Source organism: Typopeltis vanoorti, chromosome 23 (genome assembly GCF_054136105.1).
Source record: "Typopeltis vanoorti isolate ZY-2024b chromosome 23, IOZ_Tvanoo_1.0, whole genome shotgun sequence".
Lineage (NCBI taxonomy): Eukaryota > Metazoa > Arthropoda > Arachnida > Uropygi > Thelyphonidae > Typopeltis > Typopeltis vanoorti.
Window position 1 is genome coordinate 96,964,066 of NC_143571.1, and position 19,790 is coordinate 96,983,855.

A 19,790-nucleotide genomic window follows, 5' to 3' on the forward strand; every position below is an offset into this window, starting at 1 on the left:
CCTACAGAATATCAACCACCACTACCCTCAATTCTGATTTCCAAGCCATCCCCCAATGGGGTTCAGATAACTGCGTCAATTTCATTGCTACCAAAAAAACAATTCTGTCTTATTTCAAAAGGGAGAGGTCATTATTGTCAAGAATTCTTTCAATGATTTGACCTCATTTATTTGTGTTAGCACTACACCACAGAGTTTTGTGACCATTAAAGTCACCCATAAGAAGTATGGGCTCAGGCAGTTGCAAGATAAGGTTATCAAGATTAATTTAACTCAGCACTCGGTATTAAATAAATTGAACATACTGTAACAAGAATCCTACAGATAGGCAAATTGCTACTGCTTCCAAAGCAGTATTAAGCTGGACACGATGAAAAAGAGTATGACTGTCCACTAGGATAGCTACTCTCCATGAGCATGACTCTGGTTGTGTCCTTGAGTACAACAATAAAATTCCATAAGGTAGGATCCTCAATGGATCTTAAGTATGTTTCCTATAGACAAAACAGAAAGGTTTGTGTTTCAGCAACGAAATCTTGAAATCATTGTTATTCTTGTAAAACCTATGACAGTTCCATTGTAAAAATTTACCTGTTGTTTTGGCTTTATAGACTTGCCTGGTTTTCAGGAGGTTGAGAGCATACTTTTGTCAGATTTATATTTATCAATGAAAAATGAAAAGTCGGTCTTTCCTACCTTGGAGTAGGAAATGATTGTCAGACATACAAAAATATTTTGGGAAAATCTGGAGAAAAGAGCAAAGTTAATACTAATGGCAAATACTTGTTGGATTTCTGCTCAGGACATGGACTGGTTATTATTAACACCATGTTCCAACATAAAAATTTGCACAAATTCACATGGAGAGAAGAGGCAAGGAATAAGAAAAGTCTCATTGACTTATCATTAACTTATTATTGTTGATAGGGATATCTCCTCACTCGTGCAGGACACTAGAGTGTACAGAGGATTTGAAATTGGAAGTGATCACCGTTTAGTCTTCAGCAGGATAAAATTGAATTTCATATTGAAAAGAAGAACATTATTATTATTATTATGTGACACCTCCAGGGAGTCCAAAGACTCATCGAGGGAGAGTATGCCAACAGCATCGAATGATTGTACCCCTTCCAACTACTAACCACGCTCAAACTTGCTTAAACATTTTGCTGAGCCATTAGTAGCAGAGGCTCTACCAATCAAGCAACCTTTGCTGGCTGTAAGAAAGTTTTAAAGTGAATAAATGTTGAGCAGCTGTCAGATGTGAACTGTAGAATAAAATACACAAACATTATTCAAGAAAAAATGAATGAGTTTGAGAACAGGAAACAAACCTTGGAGATTCAGTGGCAAACTCTGAAGAAAACGTTGATTGATTCTGCCAGAGAGGCACGTGGTGAAGTTGTCTGCAAGGACAGAAAATACAGAACTCCATGGTGGACACAGAAAGTATAAGATACAGTGAAGGAAAAGAAGAAAGCATATCAAAAGTTCCTGGCAAATAAGTCAGCTTGTGCTCTTAGAGATTACAGAAACAAATGTAAGAAAGCTAAACACTGTGTAAAACTAGCTAAACAAAAGTGATGGGAAGACTCTGGTAAGAACATAGAAAATAAATATCAAGAAGGTAATAAGATATTCTGGAGATTGTTGAAGAAGCTGAGAAATGGAGGAAAGAGTGCTATTAAACAAATTGCAGACGATAAAGGTGACATGAAAACTGTAGAAAAAGATATTCTTGATGTAAGGAGTAATTACTCCGAAAAACTGCTAAATTTAACAATCAGTGACAGCACAGTGGTGAAAAACACTGACCAGGAATGCAATCACAAATATATATCCATATTTGAAGTAGAAAAAGTCATCAAAAGCTTGAAATGTGGAAAGGCAGCTGGAGTAGATGATATTTGACCAGAAATACTCAAGTATGTAGGTATAAAAGTCTTACAGTGGCTGCACTACATAGTTCAGAAGGTCTGAACAGAGGGACGAATTCCAGATGTTTGGAGTAGAGCTCTCATAGTACCCATATATAAAAAGGGAAATAAAACTGAATGTGAGAATTACAGAGGTATTTCTGTACTGAGTGTTCCTGGTAAGATTTATGCAAGTATACTTGAGAAACAGTTGAGGACTGTGGAAGGGAAGCTTGGTGAAGAACAAGATGGATTCAGTCCAAATAGAAGTTGTCAGGATCAGATTTTCACTTTATGACAAATAGTTGAGAAATCATGGAAATATAACAAAGATCTGTATTTAAGTTTTGTAGATCTGGAAAAGACATATGACAAGGTGCCAAGAGAGAAGCTATTCAAAATGCTATAGTGTATGGTATTCAATGGAGCATTATATCAAACAATCCTATCCTATCGTAATTTACACTCATGCTTAGCCCTACAGATTTTACCGTGAAGGTATTTGGGACCGAAATCCTACGAAAAATTGTAGCAATAGTTACAGTGCATGATGTCAATGGGGCATTATATCAAACAAGCCTATCTTAATTTACGCTCGTAAATTAAGATAGGCTACAAATTTTACCGTGTAGGTATTTGGAACTGAAATCCTACCGAAAATAGGTTACTCCTTATTCCTGAAGGTGTCCTATGTCTGTAGAAGAATGTTTTCATGGGGCCAGTTTGACTGTTCTGGCAGGCAAAAAACCATTGCTAAAAAATACCTTTTTCCAGTCCTCTTAACCCTATAAGTCTTTACTTACACCATCAGACTCTAGCTGCCTTTTGCTTGGAAGTCATAAGCAGCTTCGTCTTAGGCACACGTGATTTAAAACCAAATTTTTGAAGTTGTCTCAACATCACAGATTTAGACACATTCACACCTAGTTCTTTCCATCTCCTGTGAAAATATCTTACACTTCAGAAGAGGTTTTTCTTCACAATATTCTTCAATCTCCTCTCATCTCATGATTTAGTTATTAACTTTAAAAGTTATGGCAGTGATTATTTGGAAACTCTTGTTATTAGAATACTAGCTCAATACTCTACTCACACTTGCTTGAGAACATTTCAATTCCTTAATTATAAACTGTTGAGTTTGGCCCTCATTGTTTAGAGATACCATATGAAACTTCTTAGCTTCTGATATGTCACCCATTTGACCCATGTTTAGCAAAAGATTAACTGAAATCCATGTACAAACAATTCTTCACATACAAGTCAGTCTCAGAGCTACTGAAATATATGCTATTTCTATGCTCTCCCCAAATCAATTGGAAAAATTTGGAATAGTCTAATATTTCTAATATTTTGAACCATGTTAAAAATTATTCTAATTTTGTAAATGTTTTCAAATAACAGTTTTCTTATAATTTATATTACATTTTTATGTGTTTACATGATTATATAATGTAAAAAGTACGTAGATTTAGATGATGCTTATTCATATTTGGTAATAATTATTTTCTATGCAATAATTGGAATTGTAAATCATTCAACACATTTTCTTTGATTATTCTAATATTTTGATTTGGAGGTGTATATAAAGTGCAGGTCAGAAAAGTAACCAGCTGAGTGTTATTTTGTGGAAAGCTAAATTGGAGTATGAAAAGAAATTAGCTATGCAAGCTAAAGGCAATCCAAAAGAACTTTATCATTATGCTGCAAGCAAAAGAAAGAATGAATGTGGAAGAATAATTTTACTGAATGCAGATGGTACTCTAGTGGCAGAAGCTAATGAGATTGTTCAATTAATGAGTGCTCACTTTGCTAAGATATATCAATCAGGTGTATGTAACATGGTGCACAATGCTACTGCTACATTGGATGATGAGCTACAGGTGCATGAAAATGAGGTTGAAGAGATTTCAGCGTTGGAAAAAGACAAAAGTCGTATGGAGCTAAGTCTGGCGAGTAAGATGGATGGTCCTACACTGGGATCTTCTTATCAGCCAGGTAGACAGTGGGCTGGAGCATTATCCTGATGGAGAATCCAAGCGTTGTTCTTAGACAGATTGAGTCTCTTCTTCCTCACTTGTTCTCTAAGCTTGGCAAGAACCTCAAGGTAATAATGTTGGTTAACTGTCTGACGTCTGGTACCCATTCAATCATTATCACACCACTGATATATATATATATATCAGTATATATAGGAGATGTGTTTTGGCATTAAGGGTAAATATTAAGATTAGTGATCGGAGCTTATGCCACCTTTACCACGAGTTGCCTTGGTCTTGCACTACCTGTAGGATCAGCTAGACTTGCATCACTTGCAGGCGCAAACTTGACTTGTTTGTCTGTTTACTTACTTACTTGGGAAATGGAGTAAAACCAGGTTTAAAATTGCTTGGTATTTTTAACATTTATTATACCCAAGGTAAAATACCTTCTACATTTATATCTCCTCCTGAAATTAAAATAAAAAAATAAATATATTTAATATATTATAAAAAAATAAAATAAATATAAAAAAAAACAATCGGTATTGGCTGCAGTTTTGACTTGCTCATTCTTGCTTTTTTCATTCTTGGTGACGTGGGAGTTTTTCAGTGCATCAACTTGTCTCTTTTTTTCTGACTTGGCTCCATGCGACTTTTACCTTTTTCCAAAGTTGAAATCTACACTGAAGGGTGCTCATTTTCAGTCAGTGGATGAGGTAAAGGAGAAAACAGCAGCGCTACTGAAGCAGATAACACCTGATGACTTGCAGCACTGCTTCCAACAATGGAAAATTCGTATGCAGCAAGTGTATAGATAGAGGAGGGGAGTATTTTGAAGGGGATAACAATTAAGTTGTACAATTGTAATAATACACCATATTTTTGCAACTAGTCTCGTTATTTAATAGCCACACCTCGTATATGCAGATGAAGCAGCAACTATAACAGATAACAAATCAAATTTCCAATACCAGATTGCAAAATTACAAGAAACCTGTAGAAATTTAACATGGCTGTAAATTCAAATAAACAAAGATGAAAACTGGAAGATATATAAAAAACACTGAATCAGGAATACATACAATTTAATGGTTTTAATTACCTAGGAGAATGTCTGACTTCAAATTTAAATGAAACAGCAACAATAAAACAAACTCTCCATAGCATGGTCAATGATGAATCATCACTATCATCAAATTCCTGACATATATGCCCTTGGGGGAAGGGGTACAGGATATTATGATAGTACTACAAGAATAAGTTACATCATTCCTAACTTCCTATCAACAATTTTTCTGCACTAAAGAACTTTTTTTATTATATCAATTCACCTAGTTCTTGGTCTTCTGATTCTTTTCCTGCCAGCCAGGGGGAAAAAAAAACTTGTACTCTAACCTTTTCTCTCCCATTCTGTATTAGTGGCCATGCCGCCTTAGATTAGCTCTGCTAACACATGCCTGAATGATGATGTCAAGTTCTTGCCTAATATTCCCATTTTTAATATGATACTACCATTGATGCCATTAGCTCACTCCCCTAATCTTTCTCAGAACTGTCATATCTGTGGTTTCCAATCTTTGATCAAAGTTTTGTTTCTAAGATCCATACTTTAAAATTTGTTTGAACACTGCCTTATATATACAGGTAGTTTAGCATTTACTCTAGTCAATAAAGAATCAACTTAATAAAATTTGAAAAAACAACACAATTTGTACAATTATAAAAATAAAGTTATATGAAAGTATAATACTGCCAGCAGCTCTCTTGGGGCAAAAACTTCGACAGTAAAGAGAGAAGCAGAGAGGAAACTGTTGGCTTTTTGAAATGAAATGCTTCAGGGAAAATAAACACAACTCATTGGACAGAGCATAATGTCTAACAAACAATTGCTAGAAGATTTGAATATCCCTAATTTGGCAATTCTTAACACAGTTAAAAAGCATCAACTCAGTTAGTTTGGCCACACTGTGCAAATGGAAATCTGGACAGACTTCCTTGCTGGTGTTTGAGAGCACTATGGATGGTACAAGACCCAAGAGAAAACCAAAATTAACATGACATAAAGCCCTTTGACCTGCATTAAGGTTTCAAAGTTTTTGGCATATGAAAGATGTTGCTTTAGACAGAGAAGGGTGGAAGGCACCTATCCATGAGGAACTTCATTATCCTTAATTGTTAGGACTGCCTAACAATTAAGGATAATGAACATGATCAGCCAGATTACTAACATTATGATAAATTTATCTAGAACTGTGTAGATGTCCTGAACTGAGTCTGTATACTCAGGTAAGGTGTTGCTGCATCCTTTTCTCTTGTAAATTATCGAAGAATTATTATTTTGATCGCATCTTTATTGCATGCAACAAGAGAAATAATTGATCTTAAGCTGATACATCAATATAGTTTCTTCTTTTTCAATTTTTGTTTTTATCACTTTTAAAAACTTCAAAACTAAGTGAAACAGCTCATACCCAACTTGCAGTATAAGTATCAGGAGTAATTTTCTTGGTATCAAGGAACGAACATAGTTCTGGATCATGATATAAGAGAAGCAGCCGAAATAAGTGATAAGGATGCCCCTTTCTCAGACAAATTCTGTAAAAAAAAAAAAAAAAAAAAAAAGTAATGTAAAAATATCATTAAGCATTACACTGGATTTTAGCATTTAATAGATAAGAAACATGTCAAAAGTTTGAACTATAACCTAATGAAAACAAGCCTCTTCTGCTAATCAAAATCAACCAATTTCTGAAGTACAGGGATTGCAGGAATTATTATTATTATTATTATTATTATTTGACACCTCCAGGGAGTCTAAAGAATCATCGAGAGAGGGCACCTGCTCTACAACTGTCTCCACCACTCAATCCACCAACTGACCGCAACTACACCAATGCCATCTACTGCCAACCACCACTAGTATTTCCACAGACAATCGCAAACATCCATGCTCACAGCTGGATTCAAACCTGTGGCCTTTTGGTTGGAGAGCAGATACGCTAACCACTCGGCCAGCCAGGCTGGCGATTGCTTGTTTTAGTGGATAGGTTGCCACAGTGAATTTCCCTTAGAACAGCATTATGTCTATGACGCTTTCTGTTGGAACATTTTTCTTTTTTATTTATTTTTTGTTATATAATCTAGATTATGTGTTTGTAACAGTGAGAGCCAAATGGGACCACCTGAAAAAATACTTTTTTTTTTTTAAATGCATTTAAATTTAAGTCTGAAGAATATAGTAATTCATATGAACATTTAAAGAGCAAAGTGAAGTAGCATTATGTATAACTTCATTTTCATACATTTAATATATTTTTATATTTTACTGAAAGGACAATTCCCCACAACTGTTTAGTAATACATAGGTATATATCACTTGTAAGGGCAGAATATTGCTGCTGGACTCAGGCCTACTTAACTTCACTGTCTTTAGCTGATGTCCACCATCTTATGTAACACCTTTGTAGACAATTCTCATGATAGACGATGGTTATGCATTTTTTACTAAATAATTTAAGGAAATTACAACATCGACCAGAATATACATTAAAATAAATTTTAATATACTTCAATATTTCGGCAACATCACGTTGCCATTTTCAAGAAACTTAAGAACAAGACACGTGCACTCAGGCACAACAAACAGTAAGTGAGAAAGAAGCAGGAAGCTATTATTTCTCCTAAAGCCCTGATGGTGCCCCCTAGCAGGCAATGTTGGTATTCTTGGGCGATTGGGCTGAAGGTCTTCTGATGTAGGTTTCCCAAATTTGAGGCAGTCTCATACAGCCAAATTTGTTGAGGTTTGGATTGTTTCTTACAGCTGAAGTTGATTCCATGAAAAGTCTTTCATATTTGTATTTACTACGGTGTATTATCGTGGCTTTCTTCCACCATATTCTATGGCAGGTATCCAGCGCATGGTCAGCAAGACCAGAGTGGCTGTATTGATGAAACCGGATGTAGTCCTTGTGGAAATTCTGATATTTGCTGTCCTGCATGTTTGGCCAAAGTAGGACAGCGTACAGCTGCAAGGGACCTGGTATACACCAGGTAGGTCTGGGGGTGGGAGAGAGGTGGTCTTTAGTAAAGCGGATAAGGGTATACCAATTTTTAATATGGTCTGTAACAAGAAGTTATGTTTTTTTAGGGTTTTTGTAATTTTTTCCGAGGGGCTTCGGATATAGGATATGGTGATGGATTTAGAGTAATCCTTGTTGTGAGGGAGTTGTGGTTTACTGGTTTCAATATTTTTTTGGATTTTTTGGGGGGGTAGCCATTGGCTGAGAAGGTGTTGAGAATGTGGTTTAGTTCTGTGGTTAGGGCATTGTCATTTGAACAGATAAGTTTAGCCCTGTTGTGCAGTGTCTTAATGACTCCATATTGTTGCGAGGCGGGGTGGTGGGATTGTTGGTGAATGTATCTGCCTGTATGGGTGGGTTTTCTATAGACTGAGAAAACCAAGGTTCCATCAGGTTGGCGGGTGACTAGTGTGTCTAAGAAAGGAAGGCAGTTGTTTTTTTCTTCTTCCAGAGTGAATTTGATTCTGGGGTGTTGGTTGTTTAAGTGTGTTAGGAAGGAAAGGAGTGCATCGGAGCCATGTGGCCAAATAGCGAACACATCATCAACATAGCGAAGCCAAATGGTTGGTTTTTGTGGGGCAGAGTTTAAGGCTTTCTCTTCAAGTCTCCATATAAAAGTTGGCCAAGGGTGGGGAGAGTGGAGAACCCCTAGCTGTCCCCTCTATTTGTTTGTAGAATTTTCCTTGCCAAACAAAACAGCCTGAGTTCATTGTGAACTGAAATAGGGTGGTGATATCGGGAGGAAATTTAGCTTGGATTAGCTCTAAGGATTCTTTGAGTGGGACATTTGTGAATAAGGAGGAGACATCAAAACTGACCATTATGTCAATGTGTTTGAATATAAGGTTTTCTATGCTGGCTTTGAAGTGGGCTGAGTTTTTTGTGTGAAGGTGTGTTGCCAGTGTAGTATGAGAGCTTTGGCCAAATGTTTAGCTAGTTTGTATGTGGAGGAATCAATGCCATCCAATATGGAACGTAATGGCACATTTTTCTTATGTATTTTTGGGAGTCCATAAATATGGGGGGGGGGGGGGGTATGGAGTTAAATTGTTTTAATTTGTTAGTGATTTCCGATTGGAAAACTAGGAAATCACTAACAAATTAAAACGTTTTAACTCCCCACCCCCCTATTTATGGATGCCCGCTAGGGGGCACCATCAGAACTTGAGAAGAAATAATAGCTTTCTGCTTCTTCCTCACTCACTGTTTGTTGTGCCTGTGTGCACGTGTCTTGTTCTTAAGTTTCTTGAAAATGGCAACGTGATGTTGCCGAAATATTGAAGTATATTAAAATTTATTTTAATGTACAGGGTGTTCGGGATAAATTTGACATATTTATAATTAATTATATTTTTCCGTAAGTTACATGTATTAACACACACTTCTCTTCATTTAAAAGTTTGGACCCTTCTTCATTCATATACAAGATGTCAGAAAGGATGGATAGCTGGAACCCACCTGAATCATGGAAGAGAATAACTTGTATCATGATGATTCGTGCCCGCCATCAAAATAAGGATATTACGACTGCTGCCCAATGCTCCCTGAATACAGTAAAAACAATCAGGCATGAACTAGAGACTTGCAATGGTGACTACGAGGATGTAGCAAGAAGAAAGATCCCTAGCAGACGATCTGATTGCGTTCGTACAGCAGAATTCCTCGCAAATCTGCAGGAACAGGTGTTGAAGAACCCTGGCATTGGAATTCGGGCTTTGTTCATGGAGTTGCTAACTGTAGTCAAGCCCTGGATAACAAGGGTAGCCAATGGTAGGCCGTATGTATGGCAGCAGGATTCGGCCCCTTGCCACACCTCTGGGAAAAGTCAAAAATGGTTGTCTGAAAATTTCTACGACTTCACCAGTCCAAATGTTTGGCCTCCAAACTCCCCAGACCTTAACCCCATGGATTATTTTGTATGGGGCGCAGTTGAAAAAGACACCAATCGCACTTCCAGTAATACAAAAGCCCAGTTAATGGATAAAATTAAAACAGTTTTTGCAGCCCTTCCCAGGGAGACTGTAGCATCAGCTTGTTCGAGGTTCCGAAGCAGAATTGAAGCTGTGATCGATGCTAATGGTGGTTATTTTGAGTAAATCTTGTTGATAGTATTGTAATTAACTCTGCCTGTAATGTTTTTTTGTCAATTCATTAAATTTAATAGATACAAAGAAGATTTTCTTTTTCCTTACGAAACTGTCAAATTTATCCCGAACACCCTGTATATCCTAGTTGACTATGTAGACAATACGTCTTGTTCTTTGGCGATCCTTCCTTCTCTTTCCTTGGTAACCACTCAATGCTTAAATTTTGTCCCTCTTTCATCTGTTAATCAGCTAAAATGACTAGCTTATCTCCATATATTTCACAATATTCTCTATTCCCACCATCTCCCTAATTCTATTATTTTTAATTCTATCCTTTTTTGTCAGGTGGAGCATTCTTTTCTATAAGGTTCTTTGAACTACATGAAAGAGTCTTGAAGAAAAGTCTTCCTGTTTTTTTCAGTCATAAACAATGGAATAATGCACATATTAAATAGCTTTCTTTTTAAACCAACACAAAAATCACCTAACAATCTTTATACGGCCAAAACACTTTGTTTCCTTCTATTTATTTCTTTATCTTCTTTTTCTATAATGCAATCATGCTAGGCCGTGTTTTACACATTTTGAAGCCTGTGGGAACTCACTTGACCATATGTTACGTACCTTCTGCATCAGGCAGGTGCATTTTCACAAAGTTTATACAGCATGTTAGTTGCAATTTGTTTTGGTAGAATTTTATTTGTAAAATTAGTTCTGGCAGGCTTCAAAACGTGTAAAACACAGCCTAGTATGAAGGTTTAAAATTTGAAATCAGTTTTAATTGTATTTGAGGTTTTCTGTCTTAATGATACAGAAAACCTCAAATGCAATTTAAACTGATTTCAAAGTTTTATATGTGTGTGCAAACACACACATATAGATATATATCTTAATTTGTTTAGAACTCAAACTGTTACTACTCAAACATTCAAACTGTTTCTGCACCAAATGGCTGCAGGTATTACCATGTATTTTTTGAAAACAAAAATCTGTAATAGGTCTGTTTGCTTGGATTTAATGCCCCAAGGACAGCTTTGGTCATTCTACACCAGTACACAATGTAATAAATACTAAATAAGTACTAAAAATCTGTTTATAAAAACAAATGAAACATTTCTTAGCAGTAGACAAGGTAATAAATAAAAGAGCATAAACAGACATAAAAATGAGTGTAGGAAAAAAGGTGTAAAGGATGTATGTAAGATGTAGTATAAAAAAGTGTAGAAAAATTCATAAAACATTCATGAAAACCAGATATTAAAGCATATATACAATAAATTAAACTAATAAAACTAATATGTACAGAATATATATAAAACACTGTAAACAATGATACTGTAAAAATTTAGGAACCAGGGTGACACTTGAATCTGATAAAATCTGTCCTAGTGTATAGGGCTCAGACAGATTAAGTGTGCTAGTTGGCAAAATGAGGGCAGTTGATTAAAATATGAATGATGGTTAGTCACATCTCACACAGGTAGACACCATCCCTAAATAGGCAGGAGTGTAACTATTTAATTTCACAATTTAATTTCAAGCATGATTCAATAGAGCTTTTCATTGGTCTCTATTCCATGACTTGTATCCACTGGGATACAAGTCTCTGTCTTATGATCTGCCTGTAATTAGGTATGCCTGTATGGGACAGGCAGATGGAAGCTTAAGAAACAAGCTGACCTAGCTTCAATATGTGAAGACTTGTTTCCCTTATCCCAATGTGACTTGGAATCCAACAGAAGTATATATCCGAGTGTAGCTCCTACAGGTGATAGCAGACATGTTGGATTTCAGAGACCCCCTGGATGTGCAGCTCTAGATATCTTAGAGAACTTTGTGAATCTGAATATATTACGCACCTTTGGTTAGCAATGCAGTCTTATGTACTTTAGCTCAAAAGATTACTAGGATGTTGAAGAACACATTGACAAGTAAAGATAGAGAAGTTATTATCCCTTCTAACAGGTTTATGATTTAGTCATATCTTGACTGAATGCACAGATTTGGTTGGTCATCTGGGTTTCTTGAGGATATGAGGTAGTGGAGAGGATTCAGAGAAGGCAAGCGACCAAGCTAGTGAAATATGTGGAATAATCTGTGGAATACTCTCCCTACAAGGATAGGATGAAAGTGTGTGGGTTGGAAAGTTTAGCTTATAGGTGAAAAAGAGGGGATCTATAAGATTAACAAAAAAAGAAATTTTTCAATACATGATGAACAGAGAGAGAGAGAGAAGTAGGGGGTGACTCTGGAAATTGTCTAAGAATGTAGTTATGTGCGCGTGCGTATGTGTGTGTGTGGAGTAGATTTTTTGCTTGGAGAGTGAAAAATGATTGGAATGGATTGCCAGAGATAGTTGCGAGTCCCTGACAGTTAAAGAGTTAAAGGAGAGTTATGACAAGTATTATGTGAATAATGGCTAGCACAGGTCTCCTATGATGTATCTTGACTCCATTGAGATACCCATATAATAATACTAATCTTGGGAGTCTCAGTGGAAAACTTTGAAGAAAACAGTGATTCAGCTAGGGAGGCATGCAGTGAAGCTGTCTGCAAGGATGGAAAAATAAGAACACCATAGAGGACACGAGAAGTTAAATAAGCAGTAATGAAAAAGAAGAAAGCATATCAAAGGTTTCTAGCAAGTAGGTAGGCCAGAGCCCAAAGAGAATATAGAAAAAAATGTAATAGGATAAAGCTATATGTAAAAGTGGTTAAACAAGTCATGGGAAGACTTCATTAAAAATACAAAACAATATCAGGAAGAGGACAAAATGTTCTGGAACATACAGAAACAGCTTAGGAAAATAAAGGAAAGAGTATGGTAAAAAGAATCTGAGATGATACAGGTAACATGAAAAATGAAACAAAATAAATCTGGATAACTGGAATAAGAGCCTGGTCAGAATCAGACATTTTGATCAGGCTCTCTGAATTATATAGTGTGATCACTGCAAAACTTTTATACCTCTGGTTAAAGATCATCTGCCTTCACACATTTCAAGTTTTGATGGCTGTTCCTGCCTCAAGTATTGATATATACATGTGTTTGCATTCCTCTTAAAATTTTTTTACTGCTGTTCAATCCTCTTTCCACCATTTCTAAGCTTTTCAATTGCTTTCAGAACATCTCGAAACCTTGCTGATATTTATTTTTTATACCAAATTCTTACCAGTCTTCCCATGATGTTTGTTTAGCCTTTTACATATAGCTTAGCTCTCTTACATTTCTCTCTGTACTATTTTAGGGCATCTGCCAACTTGGTGTAAGTTGCTTGAAAGAGTGAAAATCAGGGAAAGGAATGAATATAATAATCAGGGAAACATAACATGATGGCTGCATGAGACAGACAAGATAGGAAAGGTAGGGAGTATTGCTAAATATTGCACAAGAGCTATATCGAACTAGAGTAGCAAACTCCAATGGCAGTGGTGAAAACATGAGTAATACAATCACAATAATACTCACTGTTTGTATTACTCAAGGGATTTGGTGAGATACAGAAGTTAACAGGGCAAAATACACAGTTTAATGTTGCTACAAGCCAGGCTCATCTGAAGATGACTGTGAACTGCACAGATAGATTAACATTATGAATACAAAGAAGACTATCATTATGGGTAGTTTCAACCATGAAGTTATAGACTGGAGGGAGGAAAAACAAGGAAGATTCTTTCATCTTCCTTTGTTTAAGAGAAATTTAAAATTACTGAGGAAGAACTACCTTAAGCAGCTCTCAGAGTGTGAGAAATCTGAATTTTTTTTGCTATGTGGAAAATAAAAGGAAATGACTATGGAAAAATAAACTTAGTGAATTCAAAAGTAAGCAAATGTTAGAAGCTAAAAAAAAAAAAAAAAAGAAGAAGGTTGTCCAGTAAGATCCAATGTGAATTGTGTTGCCTCTCCCATATATATAGAACTGCTAAGTTTCTTTCATGTCCATTAACTGCCCATATTGAAAAATCCAGTTCATTCCTCAAGAATTCCACACATTTTTTTGAAAAAAAAAAAAAAAAAAAAATCAAGGATATTCCAATACAAGTCTGATGTGAAGTTCTTTGAATGTGTTATACAATCAGAATATTTCAGCTGGCAAACAAGACCTATAAACAGACTGAAGGCACAGCCATGGGAGCCTTCTGTATCCACCTTTGGCAAACTATTTTTTGAACCATCTGGAAGATACCTAGTTTTCATTCATTCATCCCCAACTGTATGTTTGATTTCATTGTGCAGTGACATTTTTGCTGTTTGGCTTCATTCGGAAAACAAACTTACTACTGTCCTACACTAGATCAATAGCCTTCACCCACATATTCAGTTCACTATGAAAAAAAAAAAAAAAACAATGCTTGTGATTTTACCATTCATAAATATCCTTCTTAATCACATGTCCTCTGGTAGCTTGTCAACCAGTATTTATTGAAAACCTACATTTACTGGCAGGATATCATCTAAAATCTAATCACCTCCCAAAAAATTGGTGTTGTAAAGTCATTAACTAATAGAGCACAATGTTTGCTCCTCTCCCTCAGGCTTACAACAAGGCTTCTCAATATCAAAAGTTGAATGGAATTATAATGGTTACAACCATTATCAAATCCAATAGATAACTGATTCCTATGCTCCAACACCTAAGGATTCTTCGATAGACTGAAAGGTTCCAATCTGTTATATTTCTGACATCTCACAAGATATTGGTAGAATTTTGACGAAGTTTCACCTTAATCCCACATTTTTTTATCAATAAAATTTCTCATCTGTTATCATCTATAAAAGACAAATTATTAACCCACCTCTATATTTAGCTGGTGTTTACCAGATCTTTTGTGAATGCAATTTGTAATTTGACAAACTTTGGGCAAACAGACTGTTCTGTAGAGAAAAAAAAAATTAATGACCATCAGTACTACAATGAATACCTAAAACTTCCAAAGTCTGATCTGGCACAGCATAACACTGATACTAAACACCAGTGGCGGCCGGTGAAAATTTTAAGTGGGGGTGCTGCATATACAAAAAAAAAAAATTTCTAATCAGTAACAAATTTATTAATAAATAAATTTACATATTAAAAATTGCTTTATTAAAAATATTTCATCCTCACCACAAACAAACACCAATAATAAAAGTTCTGTATCAATAGCAATGACAAGCGCAAACAAATATCGGCGTTAGATTGCAGTGCATTTATTTCGTGTAACGATAATTGAAAAAATATAATTCTTTTCATATTTTCAACAGTGACACTCATCATAATTCAGCCTTGTATCTATAATAAATAATTATATGTTATTTTAACAAAATAAAATAATACTGACAAAAAATAGTTCACCACACACACGCACCAATAATAAACGTTTCATATCTCACAGAAATAACGTGCTAAAAAAGGATACTAAAAATACACTGCCATTTGGGCAGTGTATTTTTAGTATCGTTTTTCAGCACGTTATGTCTGAATGACAATGTGCAATGACAAGCGCAAACGAATATCGGCGTTAGACGCAGTGCGTTTGTTTCGTAATCTTAAGTGTTAATCGAACAATTCCAATTATTAACTATTCAATCAATGTCAAAACATAAGCTGTAAACTTTAATATGTTGTAAGCATTGTTATTATTTATAAACACAAACAAAATTTAAATTTTTCATTTTTTCCTTGGGGGTGCTGCAGTGTCGCAGTGCTTATGTATGGGCCGCCACTGCTAAACACAGTATCCTGTGGAATGAAACTAGTCTTCTCCATGGAAGCAGTTTTAAATATGAATGCATTTTCAAAGAAAGTTGTGAAGCCTTTTTACACTGGCTTAACTTGAATCAGAATGATTGTCTCCGTCTCTCTCTCTCCCCTCCACAAAAAAAAAAAAAAAAAGTTTGGGAAATTCTCATATGTAAATATCAAAAATTGTCTTTAATTTTATTTTTCTAGCAGACTGCAACAATTTTTAATTGATAAACTGATTGCTGTATTTATCTTGTATTCTGTTCTTTGAACTCTTTGTTGTTACCACACACTGACGACGTACTGTTATTTTCAGAATGAAATATCTGTGCTTTCCTTAAAGTTTATTACTGTAGTTTTGTTATTTTTGCTGTTTTAAACTATTCTTGGTCCCCACAAGTTTTCAATAGTGAAAGTCAACTGTATATTAATGATATTACGGTTAGACTAAATAGTAATACACAATTTGCTAATGATGTAAAGGAAGGAAGGGTGATAAGGGAGACTTCTGAGACAGAACCCCTGAAAACTGACCTGGACAAACTGGTTATATGGGCAAATAACATTCAATATTAGTACAATACTGGTAACAAATCAATTTGGACCGAGGAAAAAAATTGTGGACACAATTTTATTAATTATATTAATTTTCTACAAGTGATCAATGAAACTAGAGATCTGGGAGTGATGGTGGACAGAAAGTTAAAACGTTTGGAGGCCAGAACTTCTAAGGTGGTGAAATCATCACAGGAGGTAATTTAGGTATTAAGAACACTAACTTGCAAGAATAAGACAATTTTTCTTTAACTTTATAAGGCTTGATAAGACCATATCTATGTGAGGGTAACCACAATGATATCTAGTCTATGGAAATGCACATATGAGGAAAGACTGAGAATGTAGCCTTCAAAGTTTGAGTAAAAGATAGATGCGAAAGGTTATAGAAACAAAAATGTTGGTAAGGGAAGCCTATAATTAATACAGGCACAAGTGAAATTTTGCAGCTCATAGGAGGAGGGGAAGAGCTTGTGATCATACCTGCAAACTGAGAAAAAGGTGTAGCTAGGAAACATGAAAGGGCCTGGTTCTTCTCACTGCATGTCAAAGTGTATGTATTCGTGTGAAATGAGCTACCAGTAGCTGTAAAGAACATATCTTCAGTGAATGTTTACAAAGATATGATGATATATTTAGGTAACCTGAATATTATTATTATGCAGGGCCTCTTTCGGATCACCCGAAAAGGCTCTGCATAATAACTAAAAATTTCCTCTGATTACTATGGGAAGAGAGAGAGAGATCTGACAACTGCTCATTAGCATTCGAATCAGTTTTAATATTTCAAATTCTTCAAAACAATCTTAAAAAATAAATAAAATAAAGCCAATACAATGCATTATGTCAGTGGAGCGATTTTTGGTCGATCTCTTGTGTATTCCTCCTTACTTACAAATTTAATTAAAACTGAAAACATAATATTTTATTTATCATTATTTTGTATTATTTTTAATTTGCTTTAAGTGTATTGCTATTGTTTATTTATTTTATGTTAAAATTGTCAAATCAGTAATTTTCTTATAAGTCCGGGTAAATGAATTAATTTGGATCAGTGAAAGTAAACAGCGAGCCGAGTGAATATGATTATAAGCAAAGTGTAAAAACTCGATTGTAGCTTAAATATTCCAAAGCACATTAAATCGATTTTTTACTTAGGTTAAGTCCCATGTGAATATTGTAAAAAAATAAACTTCGTTTGTCTCGGTATAGTTTGTATTAGATGTTTTTGTAAATAACTCTTTTGAAGCTAACTGTATATACTGCTTTAATAAGAATATGTTAGTGTTAAAAACAAAGGCAATGTTTTTGTCGCCGAGGCTGTATGGCAGCATTAGAAAGATTATTATTGAAACTTGTATGTATGAGAAAGACTTGCAGGCTTTATGTGCAAACATCTCCGAAGTCAGTCAGAAAGAGTTCAAACAACTTTCCGATGGCCAGCAACTTACAATCAAAAGAAAATGGAGGAGAACAAAAGGCGTGCCGAACTTGAAACTTAAGATGAAAGACTCATACTGATTCTTTGGGAGTTACCAAACTTCATGCGAGGTCTCAGAGGAGGCCGAATAAAAAGGGACCGAAACAAACAGAAGGGGTCCCGGTTCCAGAATTGCTGTCAAAGAGGAGGCTGCCCGGATCCACGTTGCTTGAGAGAGGAGTTTCCCGCTTTGAGAAATGAGCTTCTCGGTTCGAGACGTTGCTCGAGAGAGACTACTTCTAGGCCGCAGACAAGGTTTCAAATTGCTGAAAGGAAGAGTTCCAATTGCCGGAGAAAAGTTTCCATACCAGATTAATATCAGACATTCACCAGTGTGTTGCGTTTTCATTACAATTTGATGAATGAAATGACTTCACTGATATTGCTCAGTTAATGGTATTTCAAGATTATTCAAGTAAAGAACTTTTGAAAATTATACCATTATTGGGAAGAACTAGGGGAGAAGACATTTTTTCGGCATTTGATGAATTTGTGAAACAACACAAACTTTCACTTTTTAAACTTGTGTCTATTACTACTGATGGTGCTCCTGCAATTATAGGTAATAAATCAGGCTTCATTTCATTATGTAAAAACGATGACAAATATCCAGATTTTTTTAACGTATCACTGTATTATTCACCAACAAGTACTGTGTAGTAAAAGATTGAACACAAAAGATGTTTTGGATATTACATTTAAAATTGTAAATTCTGTTCGAGGAAAATTCCTGCAACGGCGGTTATTTAAATTACAAGCAGATGATGATAGAGAACTTCTGTTGTACAATAATGTTCGCTGGCTCAGCAGAAGTCAATTTTTAGAAAGATTTCTTGTATTAATTAACGATATAAAAAATTTTCTTGATGAAAAAAGATATTTATCCACATTTGAGTGCTAAAAGATGGTTGTTACACTTATCATTTTTAGTAGATTTCTGTACAAAATTAAGCAATTTAAATTTAGAGTTACAAGGTAGAGATAAAAATTTAATTGACATGTTAAGTTCAATAAAAACTTTACAACAATACTTACTTTTATTAAAGAAAAATATAAATGACCGCGAATTTAGACATCTCCCATATTTATTAAAATTTTTTGAACAAAATCGAAAAATGCTTCGCTATGATTTAAAAGAATTTATTCGTGAAATAGAATTAATTGAGGAAGAAATAAATTCAACATTTAAAGATTTTAATAAAACTGAAATGATTGTATCTTTTATCAATAATCCATTTCAAGAAAACTTGAACATCATAGAAATTTCAAATAAAATTAGTGGGCTGTTTGATATAAACCAAGCTGAAGTAGAACTTGAGATAATAAACATTCAGAATAGTTTACATTTAAAATCAATAAACAATGAAGTCATTTGGAAGTATGCACATGAAAAATTCCTAATATTAACTGATATTGCGCGAAAAATTCTGTCGTGTTTCAGATCGACATACTTGTCAGAATCCGCTTTTTCAAATATGACCGTCATAAAAAATCAATTAAGAAACCAGATTATAAATGATCATTTGGATGATTGTCTGCAATTGGCCACTTCTTCATATCAACTTGACTATGAAAATATTGCGAGATCCAAACAATGCCAAATTTCACATTAACTTTTTTTTTCTTTTTTTAATCAGCCAGCATTTCCTGTAACTTGTGAGTTTGTAATCAATCTGTTGTTTTTTTCTAACTTTGGTTTTCCAAAATAGAGAAATAAATATTTTATTCCAATATATTTGTTTTTTGTATTAAAATAATTAAAAGTGATAAATAAATTTTTAAATACACAAATAAAGTTTTTAGTTGTTTATTTGTGCGTAATCAGATATCAGGTTGGGGGAACGTGATCTATATAAGAGAGTAGATCGGTGAATAACTTTTTATAGAAAAGTAGCTCGCGTAGAAAAAAAGGTTGAACACCACTGCATTATGTGAAATTATTACTATTTTCCTGACCTCCATGGAGTC

The 19,790-nt window shown here is 34.9% G+C and overlaps 1 protein-coding gene across 2 annotated transcripts in view; it reads right to left on the bottom strand.

Annotated features, from left to right (window-relative positions):
- Window positions 1-19,790, bottom strand: part of TBC1D23 (TBC1 domain family member 23) — a 417,318-nt gene that overhangs the window by 317,780 nt on the left and 79,748 nt on the right. For both annotated transcript variants that reach the window (XM_090412602.1, XM_090412603.1), the window contains exon 5: window positions 6,367-6,490. In XM_090412602.1, the coding sequence (XP_090268728.1) occupies window positions 6,367-6,490 (124 nt within the window). The remainder of the gene's footprint in view (window positions 1-6,366; window positions 6,491-19,790) is intronic.